A 22,289-nucleotide genomic window follows, 5' to 3' on the forward strand; every position below is an offset into this window, starting at 1 on the left:
ATAGGGCTTGACTGTAGCAACATTTTAAAAAAATTGCCAGAGTGTGTAAATTAAAGAGTTACTTCTGTGTTCCTGCTAACCTGTTTTCTTAGCTTTTTTTAACACTGCTGTCAACAGCAAGAATTTAATAGGCAACTTGCCTATTTGTAAAATCTGTCCTATTTAAGTGAACTAGAAAAATGGTTCACTTGCCTTTGTATGTTGTTTTACAGCCAGAATATATTTTAAGATCTGTAACCCATGGGGATAAAAGGTGTTCTTATTTTGGGTAAATCCTTCATTTTTAATAAATAAAACCTCTGAAAATGTAATACTACAGTGTAAAATTAATGTAGTGGGTTTTGTTGTTCTGTAACTAGGGCGTCACTATGGAGCAGTAACTTGTGAGGGATGCAAAGGATTCTTTAAAAGGAGTATACGGAAAAATTTAGTTTATTCATGTCGAGGAACAAAAGACTGTGTCATTAACAAACACCACCGGAACCGATGTCAGTACTGTAGGCTGCAGAGATGCATCGCGTTTGGGATGAAACAAGATTGTAAGTCTGAATAAGTGTCAATTATTTCAGTTGGCAGCTATGTTAAAGTTTATGCTACAAAAGGTATGCTTTTTATGCAAAAGGTATTGTATTATTACAAATTGTTATCTTGATTGTGTATTTTAAAATCGCTGTATCTTTCTCTTTTAAAGCATTGTACAAGTTTGGTGTATAGAAGTCTGAAATGTTTACAAGTGTGCATATTGCTTGACAGGCTTAATAAGTGCATTGCATGTGGTAAAAGTGAATAAACTGTTACTCCTAGGTGGCAAATGTCAAGCATGTCTTCATCTTTGTTTTTTATATATGATGTTCAGTTTTTCTATGTGTAAGTTAAGGTACTGAACATTTTGAATCGTTTACCTTCTTGCCACTTTTCCCACAACAGCATACCAGCAATTGCTGTTCACTTTTGGCAAAGCTCTGCAGACAGTTAAAATCAAAGTGTAAACTGGTGTCTTCTGGCTTTATTCTGTAGAGCTAGAGGTTTTTCCATAGGATATAATACTGTAAGTTTCATTTGAATGTTTTCTGCTCGACTCAAAGCAAGATGATGTATTTGTAGGCTAAAGCCCAGATTCGTTCCTTGTATTTTCACTGAGCTATTAAAATTAAGAATCTGCTCCTCTGAAGTCAGTGAGTGTAGGTCAGGGTGTTAGCAAGATCTTAAATGGTCTGATCTGAACTTTGTGAATGTCTCTTTCCCTTTGTATTGTCTAAGGTCCTAACTTGAGAAACTTCTTTAAGTGCATTAAGTTGCGTGGGTTCAATCCAGACACACAGTCCATGGTAAAGGGTACCATGAGTCCTTTACAGAGTGTGTGGGATAGTGAAATTGAGAGAAGGAGAAGCTGTAAGCCTCCACTTAAAGATCCAAATTAAAAATAATGTAATTTAGTGTATATATACTATAGTAAGGGGATTTCTTTCTCAATTGTAACTTGAAAAATTTAGTGTCTATGTTTGGTCTTTGACTACTACATCATTTCATTAAGAACAAGTCAAGCTGATGTGTTGGGTTTTTGCCCAGGTTGTTAGCTTATTGCTTAAGGGATTATTTTTTTTAGTGATTTTCAAAATCACTATTAAAATTGCAGATTAAATAGAGGGGGGGGGGAAAGGATTATTTCTTAGTGAGTAATTTGGGATGTGACTTAATAGTTGCATATTGTTTTGTTAGCTGTGCAGTGTGAGAGGAAGCCTATTGAAGTGTCAAGAGAAAAATCTTCAAACTGTGCAGCTTCTACAGAAAAGATCTACATTCGGAAAGATCTCCGTAGTCCATTAGCTGCAACTCCAACTTTTGTAACAGACAATGAAACAGCAAGGTATGTAAATTCTACTCAGAAGCAGCTATCTCTGTTTCCTGAAACGGGAAAAATCAATTTTAAAATTAATGAAAATTAAAATGTGTGCTGTTTTGTGTCAGATCAACAGGTCTGCTAGAATCGGGAATGTTTGTTAACATTCATCCGTCTGCAATAAAAAATGAGCCTACTGTTCTGATGACTCCAGATAAGGTATATGATGATGTAACTGATATATTAAGTAGAATTGATTGCTGTAATTGTGCATGTAGGGAGGGAAGAGTGTTCTATTCTGTTGTACTTCTGTTTTGTTAATTTAATGTTTAAAACGCTCCATTACAACATTAGCCAGCGTTGCAAATGCCTTCTTTCCACAAGAATGTTTTTAGTCTCGCATAGTAAAAGTGCTAAGAACTCTACAAAGTAAATGCCTTCCTCCACATTTTTAGAGAACTTTAAGGGCTGCATTATTTTTCTTTGTATTGGACAATCCTGACACCTGGATATTCCTTTTGTACCAATAAAATGAGGTGCTTGCAAAACCTCGCATGGCAGTATCAGTGGATTTCGTAAATACTGTTAAGGTTTTTTTCCCCTGATTCACTAATGGTTTTTTGCAAAGCTAATAAGAGCTATCTCAGCAGTAGTCTTATTTCTGAGCTGTTTTTTCTTTGTTTCCATTTTGTTACGTTTAGTGATCCACTAGAGCCATGTGGTAACTTCCCTACACATGCACAGTAGGAAGCTTTTGTATTTTTCTAGCTGATATTAAATTACCTCATACTGTTTTCATGCATTTTGCCTTGCTTGCTCTGTCTGCAAAGGGCCCCATCAAAAGCTGTTTATTCCATTTCACTTTTCCCATTTTCTGTGCAAGCTAAATGACATGTAGCATGCTGGTGTTAGCGGCAGCATACTTGTCTGTGATCATGCACTTCCCTTCTTAATTTTATGGGGCAGGGTGGGAAACATGTCTTACTGCCTCCCTGAGTTGCTGGTCAGTACTGAATCACCTTGTTCCCTTGCAGTTAGATAAAAACATAAAAACCAGAAAGGCTGCAGCAGAATTCTTTTTCTGCTTGCTTTTAAAGGCGACTTTTTATCCATTCCTTCTTTTCAAACATTCTCCTACGCTCCTGACTCATTAACATGAGGAAAGAAGGAAGATGCTAAAAATGTAATCTAGTGCAGTCTTACAGTCCTGGTGACTTGACTAGTGAGCGGAGATGATAATTTCTTTCTGCGCTTGCTTACCTTCTGTAGTATTCTTTCTGAGAGAAATAGATAGCTATTACTTGTAAAAGTAAATGTCTAAATATTTCCTATTTTAGGAGCAGTGCAGTGTCTAATTACTGCATTATATGATTACTCATTTACTGAAAACAATAATTTTCTTACAGGTCTATTCACATGCTCAATTCTTCATTTGTATAGAAGTTAGATTCTTCTGTTGCAAGTTAACTGCTGCCAATATGAGAGCATTAAAAGTTGTACTTCTCCTTTAGGTTGAAGCATGTCAGGGAGATTTAAGTACACTGGCAAACGTGGTGACTTCATTAGCAAATCTCAGCAAATGCAAAGACATGTCACAAAGCAGTACAGAGCTATCTATGATTGAGAGTTTAAGTAATGGAGATGCATCATTGTCTGAACTGCAGCAAGAAGAACAAGCTAGTAGTGATGTTACAAGGTAAGGCGTGTTACACTTGAAAGTAGTATTCTTTTCAAGAAGGGAAGGTCTCTGTCAATTCAGACCATTAATTAAATTATCACAGTGTAGGAGACTTATTTGTATTAAAAATAATGGTAATAGCAGCCAAAGCTCATGTAGAACATAAATCTTGCAAGATTTTTCAAGTGAAATCATAAGGAAGTTCCATTTGAGAAATAAATACTTGTAGTTGTTTGTACTTTAAACAAATTTCAATGTCAATATTACAGCTGATTTTCTTATTTTTGGTTGGACTTCATAACGTGAGTGAGATCTTTACTAACTATAGTCTTAGTACTTTGTGTCATCCTGGAAAACTCTTTCTTAGAGTTCTCATCTGTGCAAGTAGTTTAATGCCTGTAACTATTAATCTCCTTAAAAGCTTGAAAAGCATTTGCCTTCTACACAGGAGAAGTCATAGAATTCTCACCGTCAATACAATACAAGTACATTCATTGATTATCTTACAGACTTGTGTCTTGCACTGGTTTTAACTGAGCCATTTTGGTGAGCATATGTGTAAGATATTCTGTGTAGCACGTGTTCAGTTATTCTGTCGATCACAATTGTGTTCTTCCTCGGTTGTCATCTTGCACAAGCTTCTGTCAATACACAGCAGTATTGCTTTATATGCCATCTACCTTGTACACGCTGTTTTGAAAATGCATATATGGAGTAAATCCATCAAGGAAGAAGATTAGTATATAGTGAAGTAGTCTGTGCTGACTGAAATACAGGATTTCCCTTATGGTGTTTACTGCTTTGTGTAATTGCAAGCAGAATGTATTTTTTCTGCTCATTTCTTTATATGCTGCTTAGAAAGTCAGTGTGACTTTATATAGGTGCTGATTTGGGCCTTTGCTGTGTCCTTTCAGGTAAAGAATACAAGAATATACTGGTAAAAAGTATCATTGTACATGCTGATAAACTTCATTCAATACTAGGGCTGTTCAAAAAGATGCAGTAATGTTTAATTTCTTTATTTCTTGGCACTTTCAGATGCTTGCTTTTGCAAAATCCAGTGTTTCCACTCAGTTTTAAAAATCTGCCTATGAAAAGGCATCAAGTTCTCTCAGCCAGAGAGCCTGGAAGAGCTCTGACTGTGCTTAATGCATACTCTTGGCCAGTAGCTTACCTAACAGATCTCCAGTGGAGAGGTTCAAGTTAAGTATTCTTGTGAAAGGGAAGTTGTTACTGAAACTAAAATTTTTATCTAAATCTTCCATTTCCTTGCCAGGCCCTATGCCAGCTTGATCTAGCAGACACAGATGCTTACTGAAGAAAAAAGAGTTTAAGGGATTTCAGGAAGCAAGTTATATCCATCCATGTCTTTCGTGTATTTTAGTATATTCCATTTCTTGCAGCTACAGTAGTTAAGCTTTCACTTTTGCTGACACAAATTTACTATACAACTTTGCTGTGAGCATTCTGCTGCTTTTATATTATAATGTTGTATGCCTTGTTCTCCAATGGCTTCATGATCTATTTCCATTTTTTGGTTTATCAGCAGTCCTATATATCTGTTAGTGACTAAGCCTGACAAAAAGAGAACTAAAGTTGTTTCTAGCGAAACATGGTATCGATACCATGTATTTTAATGTTGATTATACCTTTTTTTCTTCACTTTGTGGGCTAGGTTTTCATAGCTTCCAGGCAAGCTTTTGTTCTTGAGTCTCTTTTCCTTGGTGTTTTACTTTGAAATCATTGCTCATGTTGGGGCTTCGTGTGTGAAAAGGGCCCACAGTGCTGAGCCATGAGGAAGCAAAGCTTCCACTGACTTCTGCTGGCTTACTCCTGCCGTTTTGTGAGATGGGAGGGAGAAGATTTCTTTGAAAGCAAACATCCAAGAGTAAGTTGGAAACTTAAGTATCATGGGCAGACATGGTTAGCCAGGGTACCTGCCCACCCTATTTAAAAAGGACTTTTCAGCCTATACTAGATCCAGGATTGTGACAGGTGCATATGCCATTTACCTTCTGGGGAAAGGAGAGAGGTCATTCCTCTCTTATATTCCTGTCCCTGCTACATGGAGAGCCCTGCGCAGATCCTGTTTTCCTAAGAAGCAGCTGCCGCTGAGCACTGGCTTTGCCTATTCTACTTAAGGCTGCCAAGAGTGAGCCACACAGGACCTGAAACTCAAATCTCCTAGTAGGAGTCAAATAAGTCCTTCTAGACTTTACCCTTTATGCCTATGTTCTGTATACCAGAGACAGAAGACATCTCAGGCATATCTGTGTAGTCCACTTGTGCATGCCCCAGTCACCCTCACGTGTACACATCAAAGCGTATAGGCTATTACAGGACCAGAAACCAGTTCATTTACCATCTCAAACTGAGGCAGCGTCAACAGCTCTTTTACAGTGCTGTTTCCTTTGGTTGTAAATACTTATGTCAATAGCAAACATTTAGATTTTTTTTTTAGCATGTTAATGAATTTAGATAGCTAGAGAGTGTGTGGGAAGAGAAGGAAGCAAAGTCCTACTCCAGTCTTTGGTGTTAAATCTGTGATTTTAGATTCTGTGGTAATAAGCGTATGTCTCTAAATTGAGAATCGGCTATATATACAAGCCGGTAATCAGCTTTTGTAAAGTTTTCAGACCTCAGTGCGTAAGTTTTTCATGCAACGCTATATACAAATGATACTGCTCTCAGGATATGTCATCTGTCTGTAGGCAGTGATGAAGTCTGTATATTTTTGATTGAAGATGTATCAGTTGTGATTCTCAGGTGTATTTGTGAACAGAAAAACAACAGATCTGTTATCAAGCGGCAAAATGAGTAATGTATCTGTGCTTGTCCATGGTAATGTTTGTGCATGTGACAGGAGTCACTGCCGTACATCAAAGGCTACTAAGGATAGTACTGAAAGCATGAGTGCTTTCTCTTACATATTTTGAAACAATCTTTTCAAGTTAAGTTGAATAACCTAACCACTACTTACTACTATAACATATAACATATAAACTTACTCTGTGCTTCATAGCAGCAAAAATTCTTAAAATTTATACATGCATTAAGTTGCTTTAACAGCAGTCTGATGATCATGTCCTCAAAACGCTCATGCCAGCACTCTCAGTAAACATCACTAAAGAGATCTTCAAAGGCAAACTGTGATTCAGCAGCACAATCAGTATGTCAAAACTGTGAATTTGTTGGCAACTAGTGTGAACAGGATCCGCTGCTAATTTTGGTTTCAGAGCCGCTGTAAGTTGGAGTTTTCAGGGATTTTGTTTGGAGTGCCAGGAGAAGCATGCTACTGACTTATTTTCCAAATCTAGTTCTTTGAAACAGACATCTAAATACAGGTTTTAGACATGCACAGGTTCCCCCAAAACTGAAACAGTCTCTAAAATGAAATTTTCTTTTCTTTTTTGTTTGTTTGCTTGCTTGTTGTGATCTTACAGGGCATTTGATACTCTTGCAAAAGCATTAAATCCAGGAGAGAGTGCAGCATGCCAGAACTCTGAAAGTATTGAAGCCAGTGTACAGCTGATCGGTGGAGAAACAAGCATGAATATCGTTGAAATAGAGGGGCCACTACTCAGTGATGCACATGTAGCATTCAGGGTACTTAATATTTTTTTACCGTTGACTTTATAACCATTTTAACATAGTAATATAAAATCATGATCTGATTAAATCTTGGTGTGAATTTCTTAGAACAGCAGCTGTTTGTTCAGGTATTGGCATTAATTTCTGATGAATGCACTGCTTTTGTTCACTGGTTAACTGTTTGGGAAAATGTACAGCTCTTTATGGTTTAGCTGCACTATTTATTTTATATCTTCTTACCTTAAAAATACTAGGTAGTCCATGCAAAAGGATTTACGTAGACAAGTGTCACATGAAGCAGAGTCAGCATCCACATTCTTACTTGTTAACAGGTGTATCTGATACAATCTGCAACTGGATTTTGAGGCTCTTGAGTGTATTTCTCAGTTTCTCCTTTGTGTATATACCCTATTTTAGTATGGTATTAATTGACTTTCATCATTAAGGGAAAATACAGTTTCTTTGTTAGTGAGTTGGATATTTTCTGGCTTTATTTAACATTTCGTGAGTCTGCAGATACTCTTCTGTCCACTTTTTTCATCTAATTATTATTCATGGATAAATCAAAAAGTGCGCTTATCTGAAAATTTCTTCAGTACCAGGCATTTTATGAAACATTGCCCCTCTCATCAGCATGTGTTTTGATCACTCAAATAAACATCTCTCTAATGCAGATGTCAGGGTTTTTTTAAAAATGTGTAAGCCAAACCATTATATTAAGAAGTATTAATTTCTGAACATAAAATTACAATACTATAATTAGCACTTTCTTCACATATGCAGGTAACACCACTGGTTTTACTCATGTATGTTGAGAAAGGTAGAGCTGGTCCTTTCTGATGTATATTGATTATATTTTTAGGACTTGGGAGCGGCTGTATGTTAGGCATTTTACTAACATTTCAAAAGATTTTTTATGTGTTTATTTGTAAAACATTAATTGAAAGTACAAATAAAGACGTTTTGTGAAACAGAATTCACATATGGACACTCTCCCCAGGAACTGTGGTAACTCTAATTTTTCAGGCTGTTTATTCCACTCCTCTTGGGGAAGTTTTAGAAAGTAATGATGCCTCTGCATTTGTGTATTTTATATATTTTTATATATAGAAATGTAAGCAACTTCATTCTAATTGTAATGATTCTTCTAAAACTTTTATTCTTAGAGAATGTCTCAAAAGTTGAGTTTTATTTGGGATTTTCCATCTCCAGGTGTCTCAGACATTAATATTTATCCAAGATTCAGGTTTTTTTGCCTTTTTTGTTGCTTTATGTTTACTATAGGGTATAACAGTATGGCTAATAATAGAAAAGGCAGTAATTCAATTTTATTTCAGGATTATGTCATAGTTATTTAGAAAAAACAATTTTTCTTCTTCACTTAAAAGAAACTGTAAGACTGATTTTTTTGCTTACCATGTTTTCTATGAAGAAAGTAAAATAACTGACTTGCAGGGGGTTTTTTTCCTTGTGTTTTCGATTGCCAGCTCACCATGCCTTCTCCTATGCCTGAATATCTTAATGTTCACTATATCTGCGAGTCTGCCTCCAGGTTGCTTTTCTTGTCCATGCACTGGGCACGTTCCATTCCATCTTTCCAAGCTTTAGGGTAAGTGTTCAGTTACTCTATTCATTCATGTTGCGAATACACACTTTATCTTTTTTATTTTCACTGTCTTCTTCAGGGGCATTTTAAAATATAAATCTACTTAATAAAACTGTTTTATAGGCCTTCATCATGAATGTAAATTTTCTGAATCAAAACTACTCCCAACTTCAGTCCAATTCAGGTACCTTTGGTTTTGAAGGAAAAAGGAGTAGTAGATTGATGCACACTGGTACTCCTTTAATAAATTTTTAGTAAATAGGACTTCCTATCATTTTTGTTTAATAGCTACATCCCAAACTAGGTTGCTTATCAGGCAGTCACCAAAATACACTCCTCTCTGGATCCCCCAATACTGTTATCTTTATAGGTGAATTAGTAGTAATAATTTTGCCTTTAATAACCTACTTGAAGAAAATGGTTAGCTAGGTTCAGCAAGCATTCAGGGTGAAGTAGTTTAATTTCAAAGGATTTTCCAAAAACAAGGGGTTGCTGTAACCAGAAAGTAATTCTTATTCCTCTTTCTACAGCTGGTATAACATCCTGCTTTTCCAGCAGAATTCAGTGTATCACTTAAAATTCTTAAGCTAAATGTAGTGGTCCGTTGCCAATCATCATGAGAAAACATCTCAAAGCAGCACAAGGAAAAGTGATTTATGTTATTTTCAGAAGTAATTCTATGAAGGCACATCAAACATAAAGATACTGTATCACCTGTGACACAAATAGAGTATAAATTATAATTGTCTGTTCTCATCTACAGTGTTTTTCCTCAATTCAGTATCAAAATAGTGTATGACTGCAGAAAAGAGAGTTCCTTTTTTGAAGAAAAAGGACTGTCCCCTTTTCCAAGAAGACTGTCGAAAGCAGGATGATCTGTGATTACCATTTGTGTTTACTTAGATGTTTAAGCCAAATGATTCTACATTGTTTAAGGAAAGACACTATATTGTGTGTAATTGAAGGCTGTGTTTTGGAGAAGGAAAAAGTAGAATTCTGTGAACAGTAGCAAGGGTAAAAAATACCAAATAAATATGTTTTATTTTTGTAGAAACTGTTGTACTGCAGAATTTCAACAAAATATTTAGTAAAGTATCATAGTACATTGTATCATACATTTTTTAAAGGTTTATGTGACAGAGACACTGCAAGTTAGTGTTAGAACAACAAATGGGAATGTTTTTTTAAAGACAAAATGTAAAGAAGAGCAGTATCTCCAAAAAGATTTAACAAGATATGCTTATAGAAAATCAGCATATTTTTTAATATGTTACTTCCCAATATATTTTTCTGTTTGAATAAATAAAATGGAGCAGAAGGCTGTCTTAAGTGTTAATATTCACCTGTCTTAGCATTTACAGTCGCAGTCAAGATCATGGGCAACAGTATATTTAAACACCATTTAACATAAATATACAGTTTTCCTTTTGAAGAGCTTAAAATACTAACTTTTTTCAAGTGGAGGTTTATTTGAAATTAACGCAGCTTTTTTAGTTTGAGCACATTATGTACTGTGATTTTCACTTCTAGAAGGGTGACTCAACGCACTTTTGAAAGGAAGATAAATTCATGGTACTAGTAATTGAGATGAGTTGACAAGCCAAAACAAAACCATAGTAATGGGTTTGTAAGGAAGAGAGATAATTGTATCCAGGTGGTTCCCTCCTCAGGCAATATTTTCCTTAGTTGCAGCAAGATAGTTGGCTTTGGCATACTGATGTAGTTAGTGATACCAGATTATTGCTTAGTTCATTTTCCTGCATGAGGACCTTTGTAGGCAAGAGAGATGAACAAACGTTCATCAGGTTGGTTATAGCCTCTTAGCTTTTTGAGGCTGCCAGTTCTGGTCCAAGTTTGATCAGCCATGAGGGTACCACCCTAGATGATACATTTATGTACACCCATACCAGCTGAGTAGCCAGCGCACCCTATTTTCACTGTTCCTTAGCATAGTCCTTTTGACAGGAGATAAAGTGGATGTGACAAATATGTGTAGAAGCTGAATGTACAGTATCGTGTCTACTATAACGAACACTTGATCATAGTAAAAAACAGTGCCCTGGGTAAACTCTCTACAATCCAAGGACAAGTCTACATTAATCTTTTATTTGGCATATTAGCATTGCAGTAAATCATCAGAAATGTTCTTGAAGATTACACCTTGTAAAAATCCATTCCATTGTATTTTTGTAGTTGAAATCCTAGCTTTAATATGCTTTTCTTCTCTGATAGGTCTTGTGCTTCTTTTAAATTCTCATTATTTATATTTACTGGCTAAAACTGTGAAACATGGTACCTGAATTTTGACTCCTCACTGGTAGGATTTCTGTTTTTTAAGGTACTGAGCTCTTGTTAAGCTCTACGAGTTAGAGATGCTTGGCAGTACTGTAAGTTAGGTTACTAATATGGGAGTGTCTGAATATGCATTGGTGTACCTAATTTTAAGCTTCAGCATTTGAAAAAAAAAATACTGACTACACATGCAACTTAATTTAAGGACTAATTCTTACAACAAAGAAATCCTCGTGACTTCTATTTATACTTCGAAGTCTGTATTTCAAACCTTATTCCAAACATGAAGGGGATACAGAAAACAGCATTCAGGAAGCTCAGGAACTTGATCTCACCTGTTCCGTTTTGCTTGTATTTTTAATTAAAAAATACCAACCTGCCAAATTTTAAGTAAATAAAAACACCTTTGAGTCTGTCCTCCATCCACGACAGAAGAACAGTGCAAATTTTTTTGCATGTAAATGTTATTCAAAATCCAGTGTAAATCCTAAGAAAACTAGCTTGATGGAATATGCCTGAACAGTTGTCATTTACTGTAACTTCAGCTTGCTTTTGTGATAGAAGTCTATCATCATTAAAACAAAAATTAAATGTCACTCTAAACCAGGTATTTTAATCCTAGCATGCAAATAAAAATAATTTTGATTCAGGGCTTCGTTTTGGCACTGATTGCAATGGTTGAATTAGAATAATGTTTTATGAAGTGTTCTTCAAATTAAAGAAAACATGTGAATGCAAATGGCTGGTTTTATTAAGTGAAATTGTTTTATTTTTTTAATAGACAGGATAACAGCATATCATTAGTGAAAGCCTGCTGGAATGAACTTTTTACACTTGGTCTTGCACAATGTTCACAAGTTATGAATGTGGCAACTATATTAAGTGCATTTGTTAATCACCTTCATGGCAGTTTACAGCAAGGTAAGGTGTATACTGTGCATATTGCCAGACTTGGGGAATTACTTCATGGATTTTATGTTTTGCACTGTGCAGGAGCTTCTTACTTATCCTTTGGTTGTTAATAAAAATTTATTATTTATAGAATTCCATGGTTAGTATCAAATACTAAAATAATACTAGACAATACAGTTCACAGAATGGAATTTTTTAGCAATTTCGTAGAAGTCAGCTATGCTAGTACTTACCCCCAAATTAATGGGTAGTTTTATTTTTTTCTTTTTTTATCTAATACAGGTTAACATTTACTGGGGTTGTTTTTATTGTGGGCCTGTGTAGTGTCCAATAGTGTTCTGCTGTTCCGTTAATATCATAAACTCAAATCAGGAATATTTCAGACAGCATCAACATGAAGAACACAAGTGTACTGTGAATATGATTCCTCTGTATTGAGGGTATAAATTAAAGAATGACCCACTTGTCCTTGATGTTCATAACTGTGAAACAAAGCAGCCAAATGCCAACTTGGTGATATATTTCCTTCACGTAACTTGGCTTTTTACTTCTTTATACTAGATTTAGACTACACGTAAGTCTTCAACAGACCTTCACTAAGCATACTTTGTTCCTTATGTACCTTACTAATCCTATGCCCTGCATCTTGTGCGTATTTTTCATTCAGATGAAAGAGATGTCAGTTGGCCTTTTCTTTCATTTACTTAACAGTGAAGGAAATGTTCTTCTGAGTGGTAGGGGAGTCTTCTAGCTAATCCTCTTTGTGTGCTTGTGAACACTCACAAGGTTGTCAGCACTAAAAGCTAACCAATAAAAACCAGTATAGTCTCCATCTGTTTGTAGTCTTAACACATTTTTAATAAGCTAGATGCACATACAAAAATCTTAGCTTTTTCAGGCTTAACTAGATTTTTGGGTTATTTGCTGTTACGTGTATGAAAATTCACTGTTGTTAATGTTATGCAAAAACAGATTGGTAAGCTGTGGAAAAGCAGCCCACCAGACTATACATTTTTCCTCTCCTTTTATGATGAGGGAATTAAAGAATTATTTCTGAAGGATTTCATGAGTTAAAAATCCACAACATCCTCCTGTAAATAACAGTAGTTAAAGATAAAAAAAGGTAAAAACAGCTAAGGATACTAACAAATCTGTGAATGTCTTTAGGGATACAGATGGAATTTGGGAACTTTACTTTGGTCTCTCTTAATTTTTAGGCATCTTCACCAAAAAGGGTATGATGGTAATAATTAATCATGGGTTTATCGTTGCTACAAATATATATATATTTTGCCATTTAATTTAGGAATTCAGTCTGCATGCAAAAATAAAAAAATTATAACCACTGCCTTGCATTTGTATGGTATGCCAGCTGCAGCATCTCCAAGAGATGACAGGTTTGTGGAACCTGCGGACCGTAGCTTGATGGTTTGTGGAGGGAATGGCATTTTCAGGCTGCTTAGCTATTGCTGAGCCAAGGGGAACAGCTCTGTACCAGCCACAGTCCCCTAGGTGCACATCAGGAAGGATATACAGAACACCTTCTTTTTCAGCAGTGGCACGGTCTTTAACTGACTAAAATAAGCTATGAAACTGCATACTAACGTGCCTCATGGCACCTGACCCTGAGGTGTAGAGCGCAGATCTGCAGTAGCAGTAGTGTATTTTTTACTTGCGAGTAGTCTTTCCCTTCCTTGATCAAGCTCTAGTGCACTCTTGATTACTGGGAGCTTTAGTGGCAGGAAGAGACCTACTTGTACAATGTGAGGGGGAAAAAAAGATTGTTATAGTCCATAATTGTTGGTGTCAAGAGTATTCATACCTAGTGTGTGAGTTTGTAGATGACGTGAATTTCCCACTGTTTGAATCTACTACGATCATTATTTTTAACAGTGTGGCACGACCACATTTTTCACATGTGTATTGACTTGGGGTTTTTATATTTATGTGTGTGTTGACTTAGATAAGCTGCCAACAGACAGAGGAAAACTAGTAATGGAGCATATCTTCAAACTGCAAGAGTTCTGTAACAGCATGGTTAAGCTTTGCCTAGATGGATATGAATATGCATATTTGAAAGCAATCGTCCTCTTCAGTCCTGGTATGTAATTATTCCAAATGTAAAACATTAATCTATGGTATATTTTGTAATATAACTTCTGTCTGTTTTACTTTATGCAGTTACTATCATATATAGAATTACAGCGTCACTTATTGGGGAATCTTGGAAGGTGTGAAATGAGGACTGGAGGAAGAGGAGGGTTAATCTTTAATGTAAATGGTTGAATGCTGCTTTGGAGACATAAGCTTTACTTTTGTCTCTGCCATTGATGTTTTTTAAAATTTTGCTTATTTATTGCTTTTAATTCTGTGCCTCCTTTCTGGGGTGCTTTTTCTGAGGACCTGCAGTTTAATTTTCAGAAGCGTTACTCTTTGACTTCCAGCTGAGATAAATTGAAATTAGGTGTTTAATGTACAAGAGACTATCTCTGGGCATTGATTCTCACATGCAAAATTACAGAAACTTATCACGTCACTTCACATATGTATTTTGAAAATAAATATTACACATTGCATTTCTGGTGAATGAACACCACAAACATTCCCTTATTTCTGTCTTCTGAACAGTATTTGCCTAATTTAGTCTAAGTAACATTAATGGACTTGCATTAGACAGTGAAGATAAGATAAAACGATTAATTTTTTTCCTTCTGGGACATTAATATGGAGGAAGAAGAGTCCTGTAGTCATGGTAGGTAGTGACCGAGTAGTTAGATTATGTAACACACATCTGGATGGTAGAAAAATAAAAAAAAAATTTTCTTCTTTTGAAAATTAATTTATCAATTAACTCTTCACTAAAGGCATTTAGATATTATATCACTCTACTTCAGTTCTTAGATTCATCATTGAGAATTTAGGGATTTAATACAAAACCAAAACCAAATCTTTTGATAAAAGAAAAATGTATAAACCTCAAGTACTTTCTGTATCTTCAGAAATTTTTCACTGTCACATTTAGAAAGTAAATCTTCAGTGACTCCATTTTACATTAGAAAGTTTTAAAAGCATCAGTAGCTTCCTTAATCATCGTTGCTCTGCCTTTTTTAGACGCCAGTGTTCCATAAAAAAAGATAAGAGCAAATTTTAAAAAGCTGTCTGAATCTTGGTGACCTGCCCCCCATCAGTAGCGTAGGATATGGAGAACTGGGTATTTGGTTCTGTACATTTATTAGATCTGAGATGTTGTTTCTTTTTCCATTCAGTTGCAGTTCACCCTTTCACTGAAAAATTAGTTGAGGTGAAAAAATCTGGAACTTGGACACTTCCAAAATGTAAATCTTAAGTGGGTTTTCTTAGGTAGAGAGATAGAGAAATACAGAGATTGAGATGTAAAAGAATTGTGAGGCTCTTGCTTTGCAGTTTCCCTCGTATTTACATGATCATTTCCGTATGTAGTATCTACAAGGAGTATCTGTGTCTCCCAGTAGAAGTGCCAGCTTCAGCAGGAATTCCTGGTGTTAATCTTAAGCGCATAACAAAACCCTGCATACCTTCCATGGCTCTTTTGCTCTCCTCTCCCCTTTTCTTTTTTAATACTGCATTAATGGAAGACTTCTGAGAAGAAAGACGTTCTTGCGTAAGAGGCAGTATAAGTAGTGTCAGAACCCTTCAGGAAAGATGGTAAATTCCAGAGGATATTCTAGTGATACTCTCTTTTTTTTGTGGATTACCAAGGAAAATTGGATCCTGAGTATTTTCACTATAGACATAATCCTGCTGTCAGTCCTCATGACTAATAGAATCTTTCATGGTTTTATGTGTTGAATGTTTCTACAGTCCACTGAAAGACAGGAATGATTTCGGTGTTCTGGTAAGAAGTACCAAGCATAAGTTTAATTGCAATATTTAAGAGCGCTTGAAAATGTTTGCAATTTTTATTTTCTGCTGAGGACTGAATTGTTGCCCAGACTTTTCACTGTTATTTCAGAACAGGCAGAGACTTTCTGTAAGTGGAGGGTGGGATGGTGTCCGCTTGTTTAATTTTAGTAGATAATGCTTGCAGGAGATACTCTCGTTTAGGTACTCCTTTACCCCAAAATAGTTCCTTACCCCAAAATAGTCCTTTCATGGCGGACCTGTACTCAGAACTGGTACAAGTTGCTCCAGGAAAGAAACAAAATGATGGAAGAACACCTCAAGCCCATTTTTCTGGCACAGTGTCTGCTAGCATTTATGACAGAATCTGTTGGCCATTCTGACGAAGTCAGTCCTGGCAGACATCAGAAAATACTTCTCTAGGAACCTTACACTTGCAAAGCAATCTTTATGTATTTGTTTAGTATTTCCCCCCTTCTGATTAGATTTGACAACACAAAAGGTAGAAGGAAAAATACCTTTGGAAAAGACTATATCTAGTCACATGATTGAGATGAATTTTCTTTTATCTCACATGCTTTCAGGATCACATTCCTAATGAGGTGTAGCTGCTTTAATGGCAGTGTGTTGTCAATATTCTTGATCCTATGAGCCATATACCTGAAAGTCACGTTCAGTACCTTGAACAGAAGGGATTTTCTGGCGATGATTCACAGGCCAGAAATTCCAACTTCAAGGATTTTACTGCTGTACTATAGGATGGGGCTGGGCTGCACATGCAGCAGAGTCCTAAGGTAAGAACATGTGCTTTAGTAGGCTGTCTTCCATAGCTGGAGACTTGACAGTTACTGAAAATATCTGCCAGGGCAGCTGCTTGTCACAAGACAGCCTTGGGCAAAGAGTTGAGTGTAAGGGGAGTGCCTAGAAGGCTTTGCATCTTTATAAATGGCGCTTGTTACTAGCAGTGGTCTTCAAACTACTGTTTTCAGAAGTTGACTTCTAGCTGTGTTTCTGACATTGCTGTAAAAGAAGCATCATGAAGCCATACATATTGCATATCAACAGCTGTTGAAAATGTGTTGCTTCTTGAGAAACTTACTATCGTCTTTCCTCTGCATGAATTTGAAATGCTTTCAGAATTACTGAATTAATACATAGGACAAAACATTTGTCTCTGAAATGACGCGTTAAGGAGAGTCCATTGTATCACATAACTGCTAAATTGCTCTGAAAGCTTCTGTATCTGCAAAGCTAGACCAAAACCTCCTGGTTTTGTTGACAGAAGGCCATATATTTGGAGAGGAGGAGTGACTGTTGGAAATAATCTTTTATCTGACATAACTTGGCAGCTTATTTATGATATTTATGATCCCATTTCTGAAAAGTAAAATCTACATGATTTTTCATGCTACCTATGACAGCAAAATATTTACATTAAGATAGATGGATAATAAAAATTACAGATTATGTAAAGTGTTCAGAATTATTAAGTAGTAATTTCTAAATGTGACTTGACAGTTAGGTTAACATCCTTTCATTTTAGCAATGTTTAGATTTCAACTTGCTTAAATCACTGCTAAAAATTATGTTTAGCACATTTGAAAACATTGTACTAAACAGTTAAAAAATAATGATCTGCTACATATCTTCTGCAGGTTTTGGAAACAAATGGTTCGTAGGCTTTTAGTCTGCTTTTTCCACTGGTCTTCATTTTGTCCTTTCCACCCAAATGCTATTTGTGTATGCAATAGTCCAATAAATGTCAGTATATTGAAACAATGCTGTTCTACAGCTACACAGAGCACAGAGCTGTATCATCAAAATGCTGTAAGCATTGCAAGCACTGCATTTATTTCAACTCTTTAAAATGTTTGGTTGTATTTATAAAAAACTAAGTAAAACATAAACACAGAAGAAAATAAATATGAGGAGGTAAAGCAGTGTCCTCCACTAAAACTGTGAAGTTCCTGCAGCTACTAAATAATGATTTCTCTATGCTTAGTTAGATATTCTGTATGGATTTTAGTGCATCTTATATAGAACAGGTATAACAATGTAGAGTGGGGGGTTTGGGGTTTTTGGTTTTTTTTTCAGATCACCCAGGTCTGGAAAATGTTGTGCAGATTGAGAAATTTCAAGAAAAGGCTTACATGGAGTTCCAAGACTATGTAACAAAAGTATACCCAGATGATACTTACAGGTCTGTAAACTTACATGCTTACTTGATTGATTCTTTTTTCAGAGCATCAGTGATACTGATTTGTACAGTATTTCTTGTAATAAATATGTACATTTTGTTTTTACCTCCTTAAAGGTAAGAAATTACCTTTAGAGCACTTGAAATGTTATGCATGTACTCGTACATATTGTGAGTATTATTTATCCACTTATTCATTGTTAATTTCCGAAGTGAAATAGTGGAAATAAATACTTTTAAATGTTTTCATTTTGAATTGCACCTGCTTGAAGTATTTCCTTTTTTAGTCTAAGTCCAAACATTATAAAGTCCATGAAATTGACAGGCATGTTCACATTTTTGGTACTGTTGAAGACATGACTGAACATAAATTTAATACTCTGCTGATTTAAATACTTAAGCCTTTCACGAACTAGGTATAGCGAATTTTGACCACTGTTGTCCCTTGTTAATTTTGTCTCTTCTCTTACTGATAACGTGATTGTGAATAACACAAAAATCTGTGACCACAAGTAACACCTTTTACCAAACTTACTTTCCAGACTGTCTAGACTTCTTCTTCGATTGCCTGCTCTTAGGCTGATGAGTGCTGCCATCACTGAAGAGCTATTCTTTGCCGGACTAATTGGAAATGTTCAGATTGATAGCATCATCCCATATATTTTGCGAATGGAGACAGCGGACTACAACTCTCAGATAATTGGTCATGGCGTATAAAAGTAGCAGCCAAGGATTCTGTACCATGGCAGTCATGGTGATGTAAATGCATACCCTGTCTCCAAGAGATGGCAATAAGCCTTCCCATGCAGCTTTCCAAAGAAGGCTAATATTCCTCCTTTCCAGTGCACTTGGGAAACATGGTGGAGTGTGTATTAAGGAATATAGGATCGCTTCCTATTTTCCATCTGATCTTCAAGGACTTGTAAATTAACTTGGTGTCTGAAGAAAGTCAAGAATTGCCCATCCTATTTTTGTAGATAGATGAACTTGGAATATTTGCTTATGAAGTCCAGGCTTGTGAAGAAACTGAAGAAGCTTTGACTGAACTAAGGTATCTCAACTTAGTTTGATGTTTTAGACAAATAAATTAACCTTCCTCTCTGAGTTGTGTTTTGCTGCTAGTTCTTTCTCACTGATCAAATAGAAAATACATGATCAAACCTCCTGAAAAGGCCAGTGTTTCCATGGAAACAAGACCGTTCTAATCAAACTTGGTTCTTCCTGTTGTTTTGAAGAGAGAGTTGTTTCTTGTTGGATTAAACACTGGACACCATTACGAGTTGTTTCTTGTTGGATTAAACACTGGACACCATTACAAGTGCAGGGAAAGTAGAGGAAGTTCACACTTTAAAATATTCTGATATGTTGATGCAGTTGATCAAACCCAGCAAAGGGTCAGTACTGACTGCTTTGTGGATACAGTGGAATTACTAAGAGAGACGTGTATACTGCAGGCATTCAAACACAGCATTGTCCTGGTTTTTCTGGTCTCGGAAGTTAAAGCTTTTTCACACTACCCTCTCTCTTTCATACTCAGTACACAGCAGTGCAGGCATTCTAGATGCCTCTTAACTTGTGTTCATGTCTAATTTTTTTTATTATTGTTAGCTTTTGGGGCTATGTAGTTCTCTTTTCCAACCAGTCTCGTACGATTATTTTTTAAATTTGAGTTTGTCAAATCCAGTGCCCCTCCCTATGGGAGCATGGTCTCTACTGCTTTTCCTTTCCTTATTAGAAATGGGTCTAGATACTTCATATATGTTACCTGAATCATACTCCATAGCTCCATCTAAGGATGGGTTAAATGTTTTACTATCTTGAGGCATATGCCTCACTGACAAGTAATATGGACATGTGGTTGCTTCTTGCTTCCTTTTGCAACAGGAGGTCATACATCCCTAGCACATTTAATACCTGTTGCCTAAAATGAGAGAAGTATCCTTGTGAAAGTGGTGGTCTACCTCTGACACTAGCATTTAAGATTAACTAAATCTGAGATCAAGGCTGAGTTCTACTCATCATGAACCTTCTCTTTCTCTGGGAATGTTGGGTGAGGAAGAGCAAGCCTCACCCGGTCAAGAAACATTGTTGAAGCAGAAATTGCTTAGCCAGAAGATCAGCTTAAATGGGGGCCTTTGCCCACGCTGCAGTAGCAGCTCCAAGGCCACCTTAACACCAAGAGACTAATAGATGAGGCTCGGGTGAGTTCTGCAGTTTTTCTCAGCACTTGAGGATCTCAACCACTCAAAAAGAATCTGAGAACTGCCTCTGACACTATTTCTGTGTACTTTTCAGTTCCACTAAGCTGCTTGGATCTTTCTCTACCCAAGCTCTGTGATCAGAGGCTGTACTACAGGATCAGTCATATCCAATACCGCAGACCAAAGCACGCAGTGCTGAGGGCCCCCAGTGGGACGGAACCAGCCCCCCTGCTCTGCCTTGGCACTTACTGACTTGCTGGAGGACAGCCCTTCATTGTTGGAGCTGGCCATGGCACCGAGCTCTTGCCACATTCCACCATTCGAAGGGCGCAGGATTCAAGCTTTTCATCTGTGTTCCCTGGATAGCAGTGTGAGAACTACTCTATCTCAGGAAATGCATATCTCATCAGCAGGGTTTATGGAAATAGGAAAGACAGTTGCTGCCAATATGCTGTGCCTGTTCTCTCCCCAGGGGTTAGAGGCCCATCTTGCTGTCTGCAGGACCAAGCTGCAGGTGGGAGGTGTCTCATTCTTCCATTCAGCTCTCCTTAGAGATTCTGACCCTGCTTTCTAGTCCACTGCTATCCTTAACCCACTCGTGCCCCTAACAGGCATGGGAAATTTACAATCCTCTGTGTTTAACTTTTTAAGAAAGCTGACAGCACGTTACTCCTGAGTATTTTGAAGGTGGTTTCCCAGGCATTCCAGTACTCCTGGGAGTTTAAATCCAGTATTCTCCGTATTCATGGAACCCAGCTTATAGTAAGATGGAAATAAAAGCTTGTTTTCCTTCTAAACACAGTACATTGTACAAATTTCTCTCACATCCTTGCAGAAATCTTTTACTCCATAGCTTGAGCCTCAGGTGTGATATGCAGTTCTTTGTTTACAGCTGGCCAAAAGATTCAGCTGATGTAGCCTTCTGCATGCTACTGTCCAGCTTCAGAAACAGCTGAGGAAATACCAGTGTACTATGTTTCTACAGACATAAATCTTTAGCGACTGAATCCCTCAGTTCATCCATCTTTACCACAGAACAGCCCTGGTTTGAAGTGACCTGGAAAGACCATCCAGTCCAACCTTCCATGGGAAGGGGAGCCTAGATGAGATTATCTAGCACCCTGTCCAATTGCATCTTGAAAATCTCCAGTGATGGGGACTCCACCACATCTCTGGAGAGGTTGCTGCAGTGATCGATTGTTCTCAGCATAAAAAACTTCTTTCTTATGTTGAGATTTCCAAGACTTTTCAAAGATTGTAGATGGTGGCCTAGCACCAATGTAAGCCACTTCTCTTTAATACCCTAGGGTGGATTTTCTTTACCCATGGATTTATGTGGGTTGAGCCCTTGCAAGAGGCTGCAGACCAGCCCTTCCTCCACTGCTGGTGGGTCGACACATGCATTGTCTTAGCTACTTGATCCTGTGGTCTGCAGTCCAGCTGCGCTGGTAAAGCCAGGGGCAAAGAAGATAACGAGAATCTCTGCCTTGTCAGCATCGTTCGTGAGGCCCTGTTAGGCAGTGGGTCTGTGTCTTCCCTGTGCTTCTGCTTACTGCTCACGTATCTGAAGAACACTTTCTTGTTGTTCTTGACATCTTTGGCCAATTTCAGTTCTAGCTCAGCTTTAACCTTCCTGACCATATTTCTGCCTGCCCTAGCAAGGTTCTTGTAGTTCTTGATGGGTACTTAGCCACCTTTCCATACCCAGTATGCTGCTTTTTTGTCCTCTTTTTTCTTTTTTGGGGTCTTATTTTGTCAGAGCGTTCTTTTGGAGGAGATAGCCTCTGAACCTTGCTTTCTTTGGATTTTTGTTGTTGCTTCTTGTGCTCCAGTCTGTCTGAATACAAGTTAGCCTACTTCAGTAACGTGGGCTGCCATTACCACTGACTGCTGGGTCAAGGCTACTTTCTTAGATATGGTAACTCTGAAGCACAAGAACACTGGTCATGTGTTTCATATCAGGTTGTTTAAATTCAGGTGTTTGTGTATTGTGAGGGCCCAAAACCCCCATTTTGTCATCTTGGATACCTTCGATGATTTGGACCTCTGTAGAGCAAATGTATATTGCTCTACAATTGCAGTACATTGCAATT

At 37.0% G+C, this 22,289-nt stretch overlaps 1 protein-coding gene across 4 annotated transcripts in view; it reads left to right on the top strand.

Moving 5' to 3' along the window:
• The window catches only part of NR2C1 (nuclear receptor subfamily 2 group C member 1), a 44,661-nt gene extending 25,562 nt beyond the window's left edge, over positions 1-19,099 (top strand). For all 4 annotated transcript variants that reach the window (XM_055807367.1, XM_055807364.1, XM_055807366.1 and 1 more), the window contains 10 exons: positions 360-539; positions 1,720-1,867; positions 1,969-2,059; positions 3,352-3,536; positions 6,962-7,124; positions 8,597-8,718; positions 11,789-11,928; positions 13,883-14,020; positions 17,893-17,998; positions 18,538-19,099. In XM_055807367.1, coding sequence (XP_055663342.1) covers positions 360-539; positions 1,720-1,867; positions 1,969-2,059; positions 3,352-3,536; positions 6,962-7,124; positions 8,597-8,718; positions 11,789-11,928; positions 13,883-14,020; positions 17,893-17,998; positions 18,538-18,712 — 1,448 coding nt within the window. In that variant the 3' untranslated portion in view covers positions 18,713-19,099. The remainder of the gene's footprint in view (positions 1-359; positions 540-1,719; positions 1,868-1,968; positions 2,060-3,351; positions 3,537-6,961; positions 7,125-8,596; positions 8,719-11,788; positions 11,929-13,882; positions 14,021-17,892; positions 17,999-18,537) is intronic.
• Positions 19,100-22,289: the final 3,190 nt, after the last annotated feature.

The sequence above is a fragment of the Falco peregrinus genome, chromosome 6, assembly GCF_023634155.1.
Source record: "Falco peregrinus isolate bFalPer1 chromosome 6, bFalPer1.pri, whole genome shotgun sequence".
In the NCBI taxonomy this organism is placed as follows: Eukaryota; Metazoa; Chordata; class Aves; order Falconiformes; family Falconidae; genus Falco; species Falco peregrinus.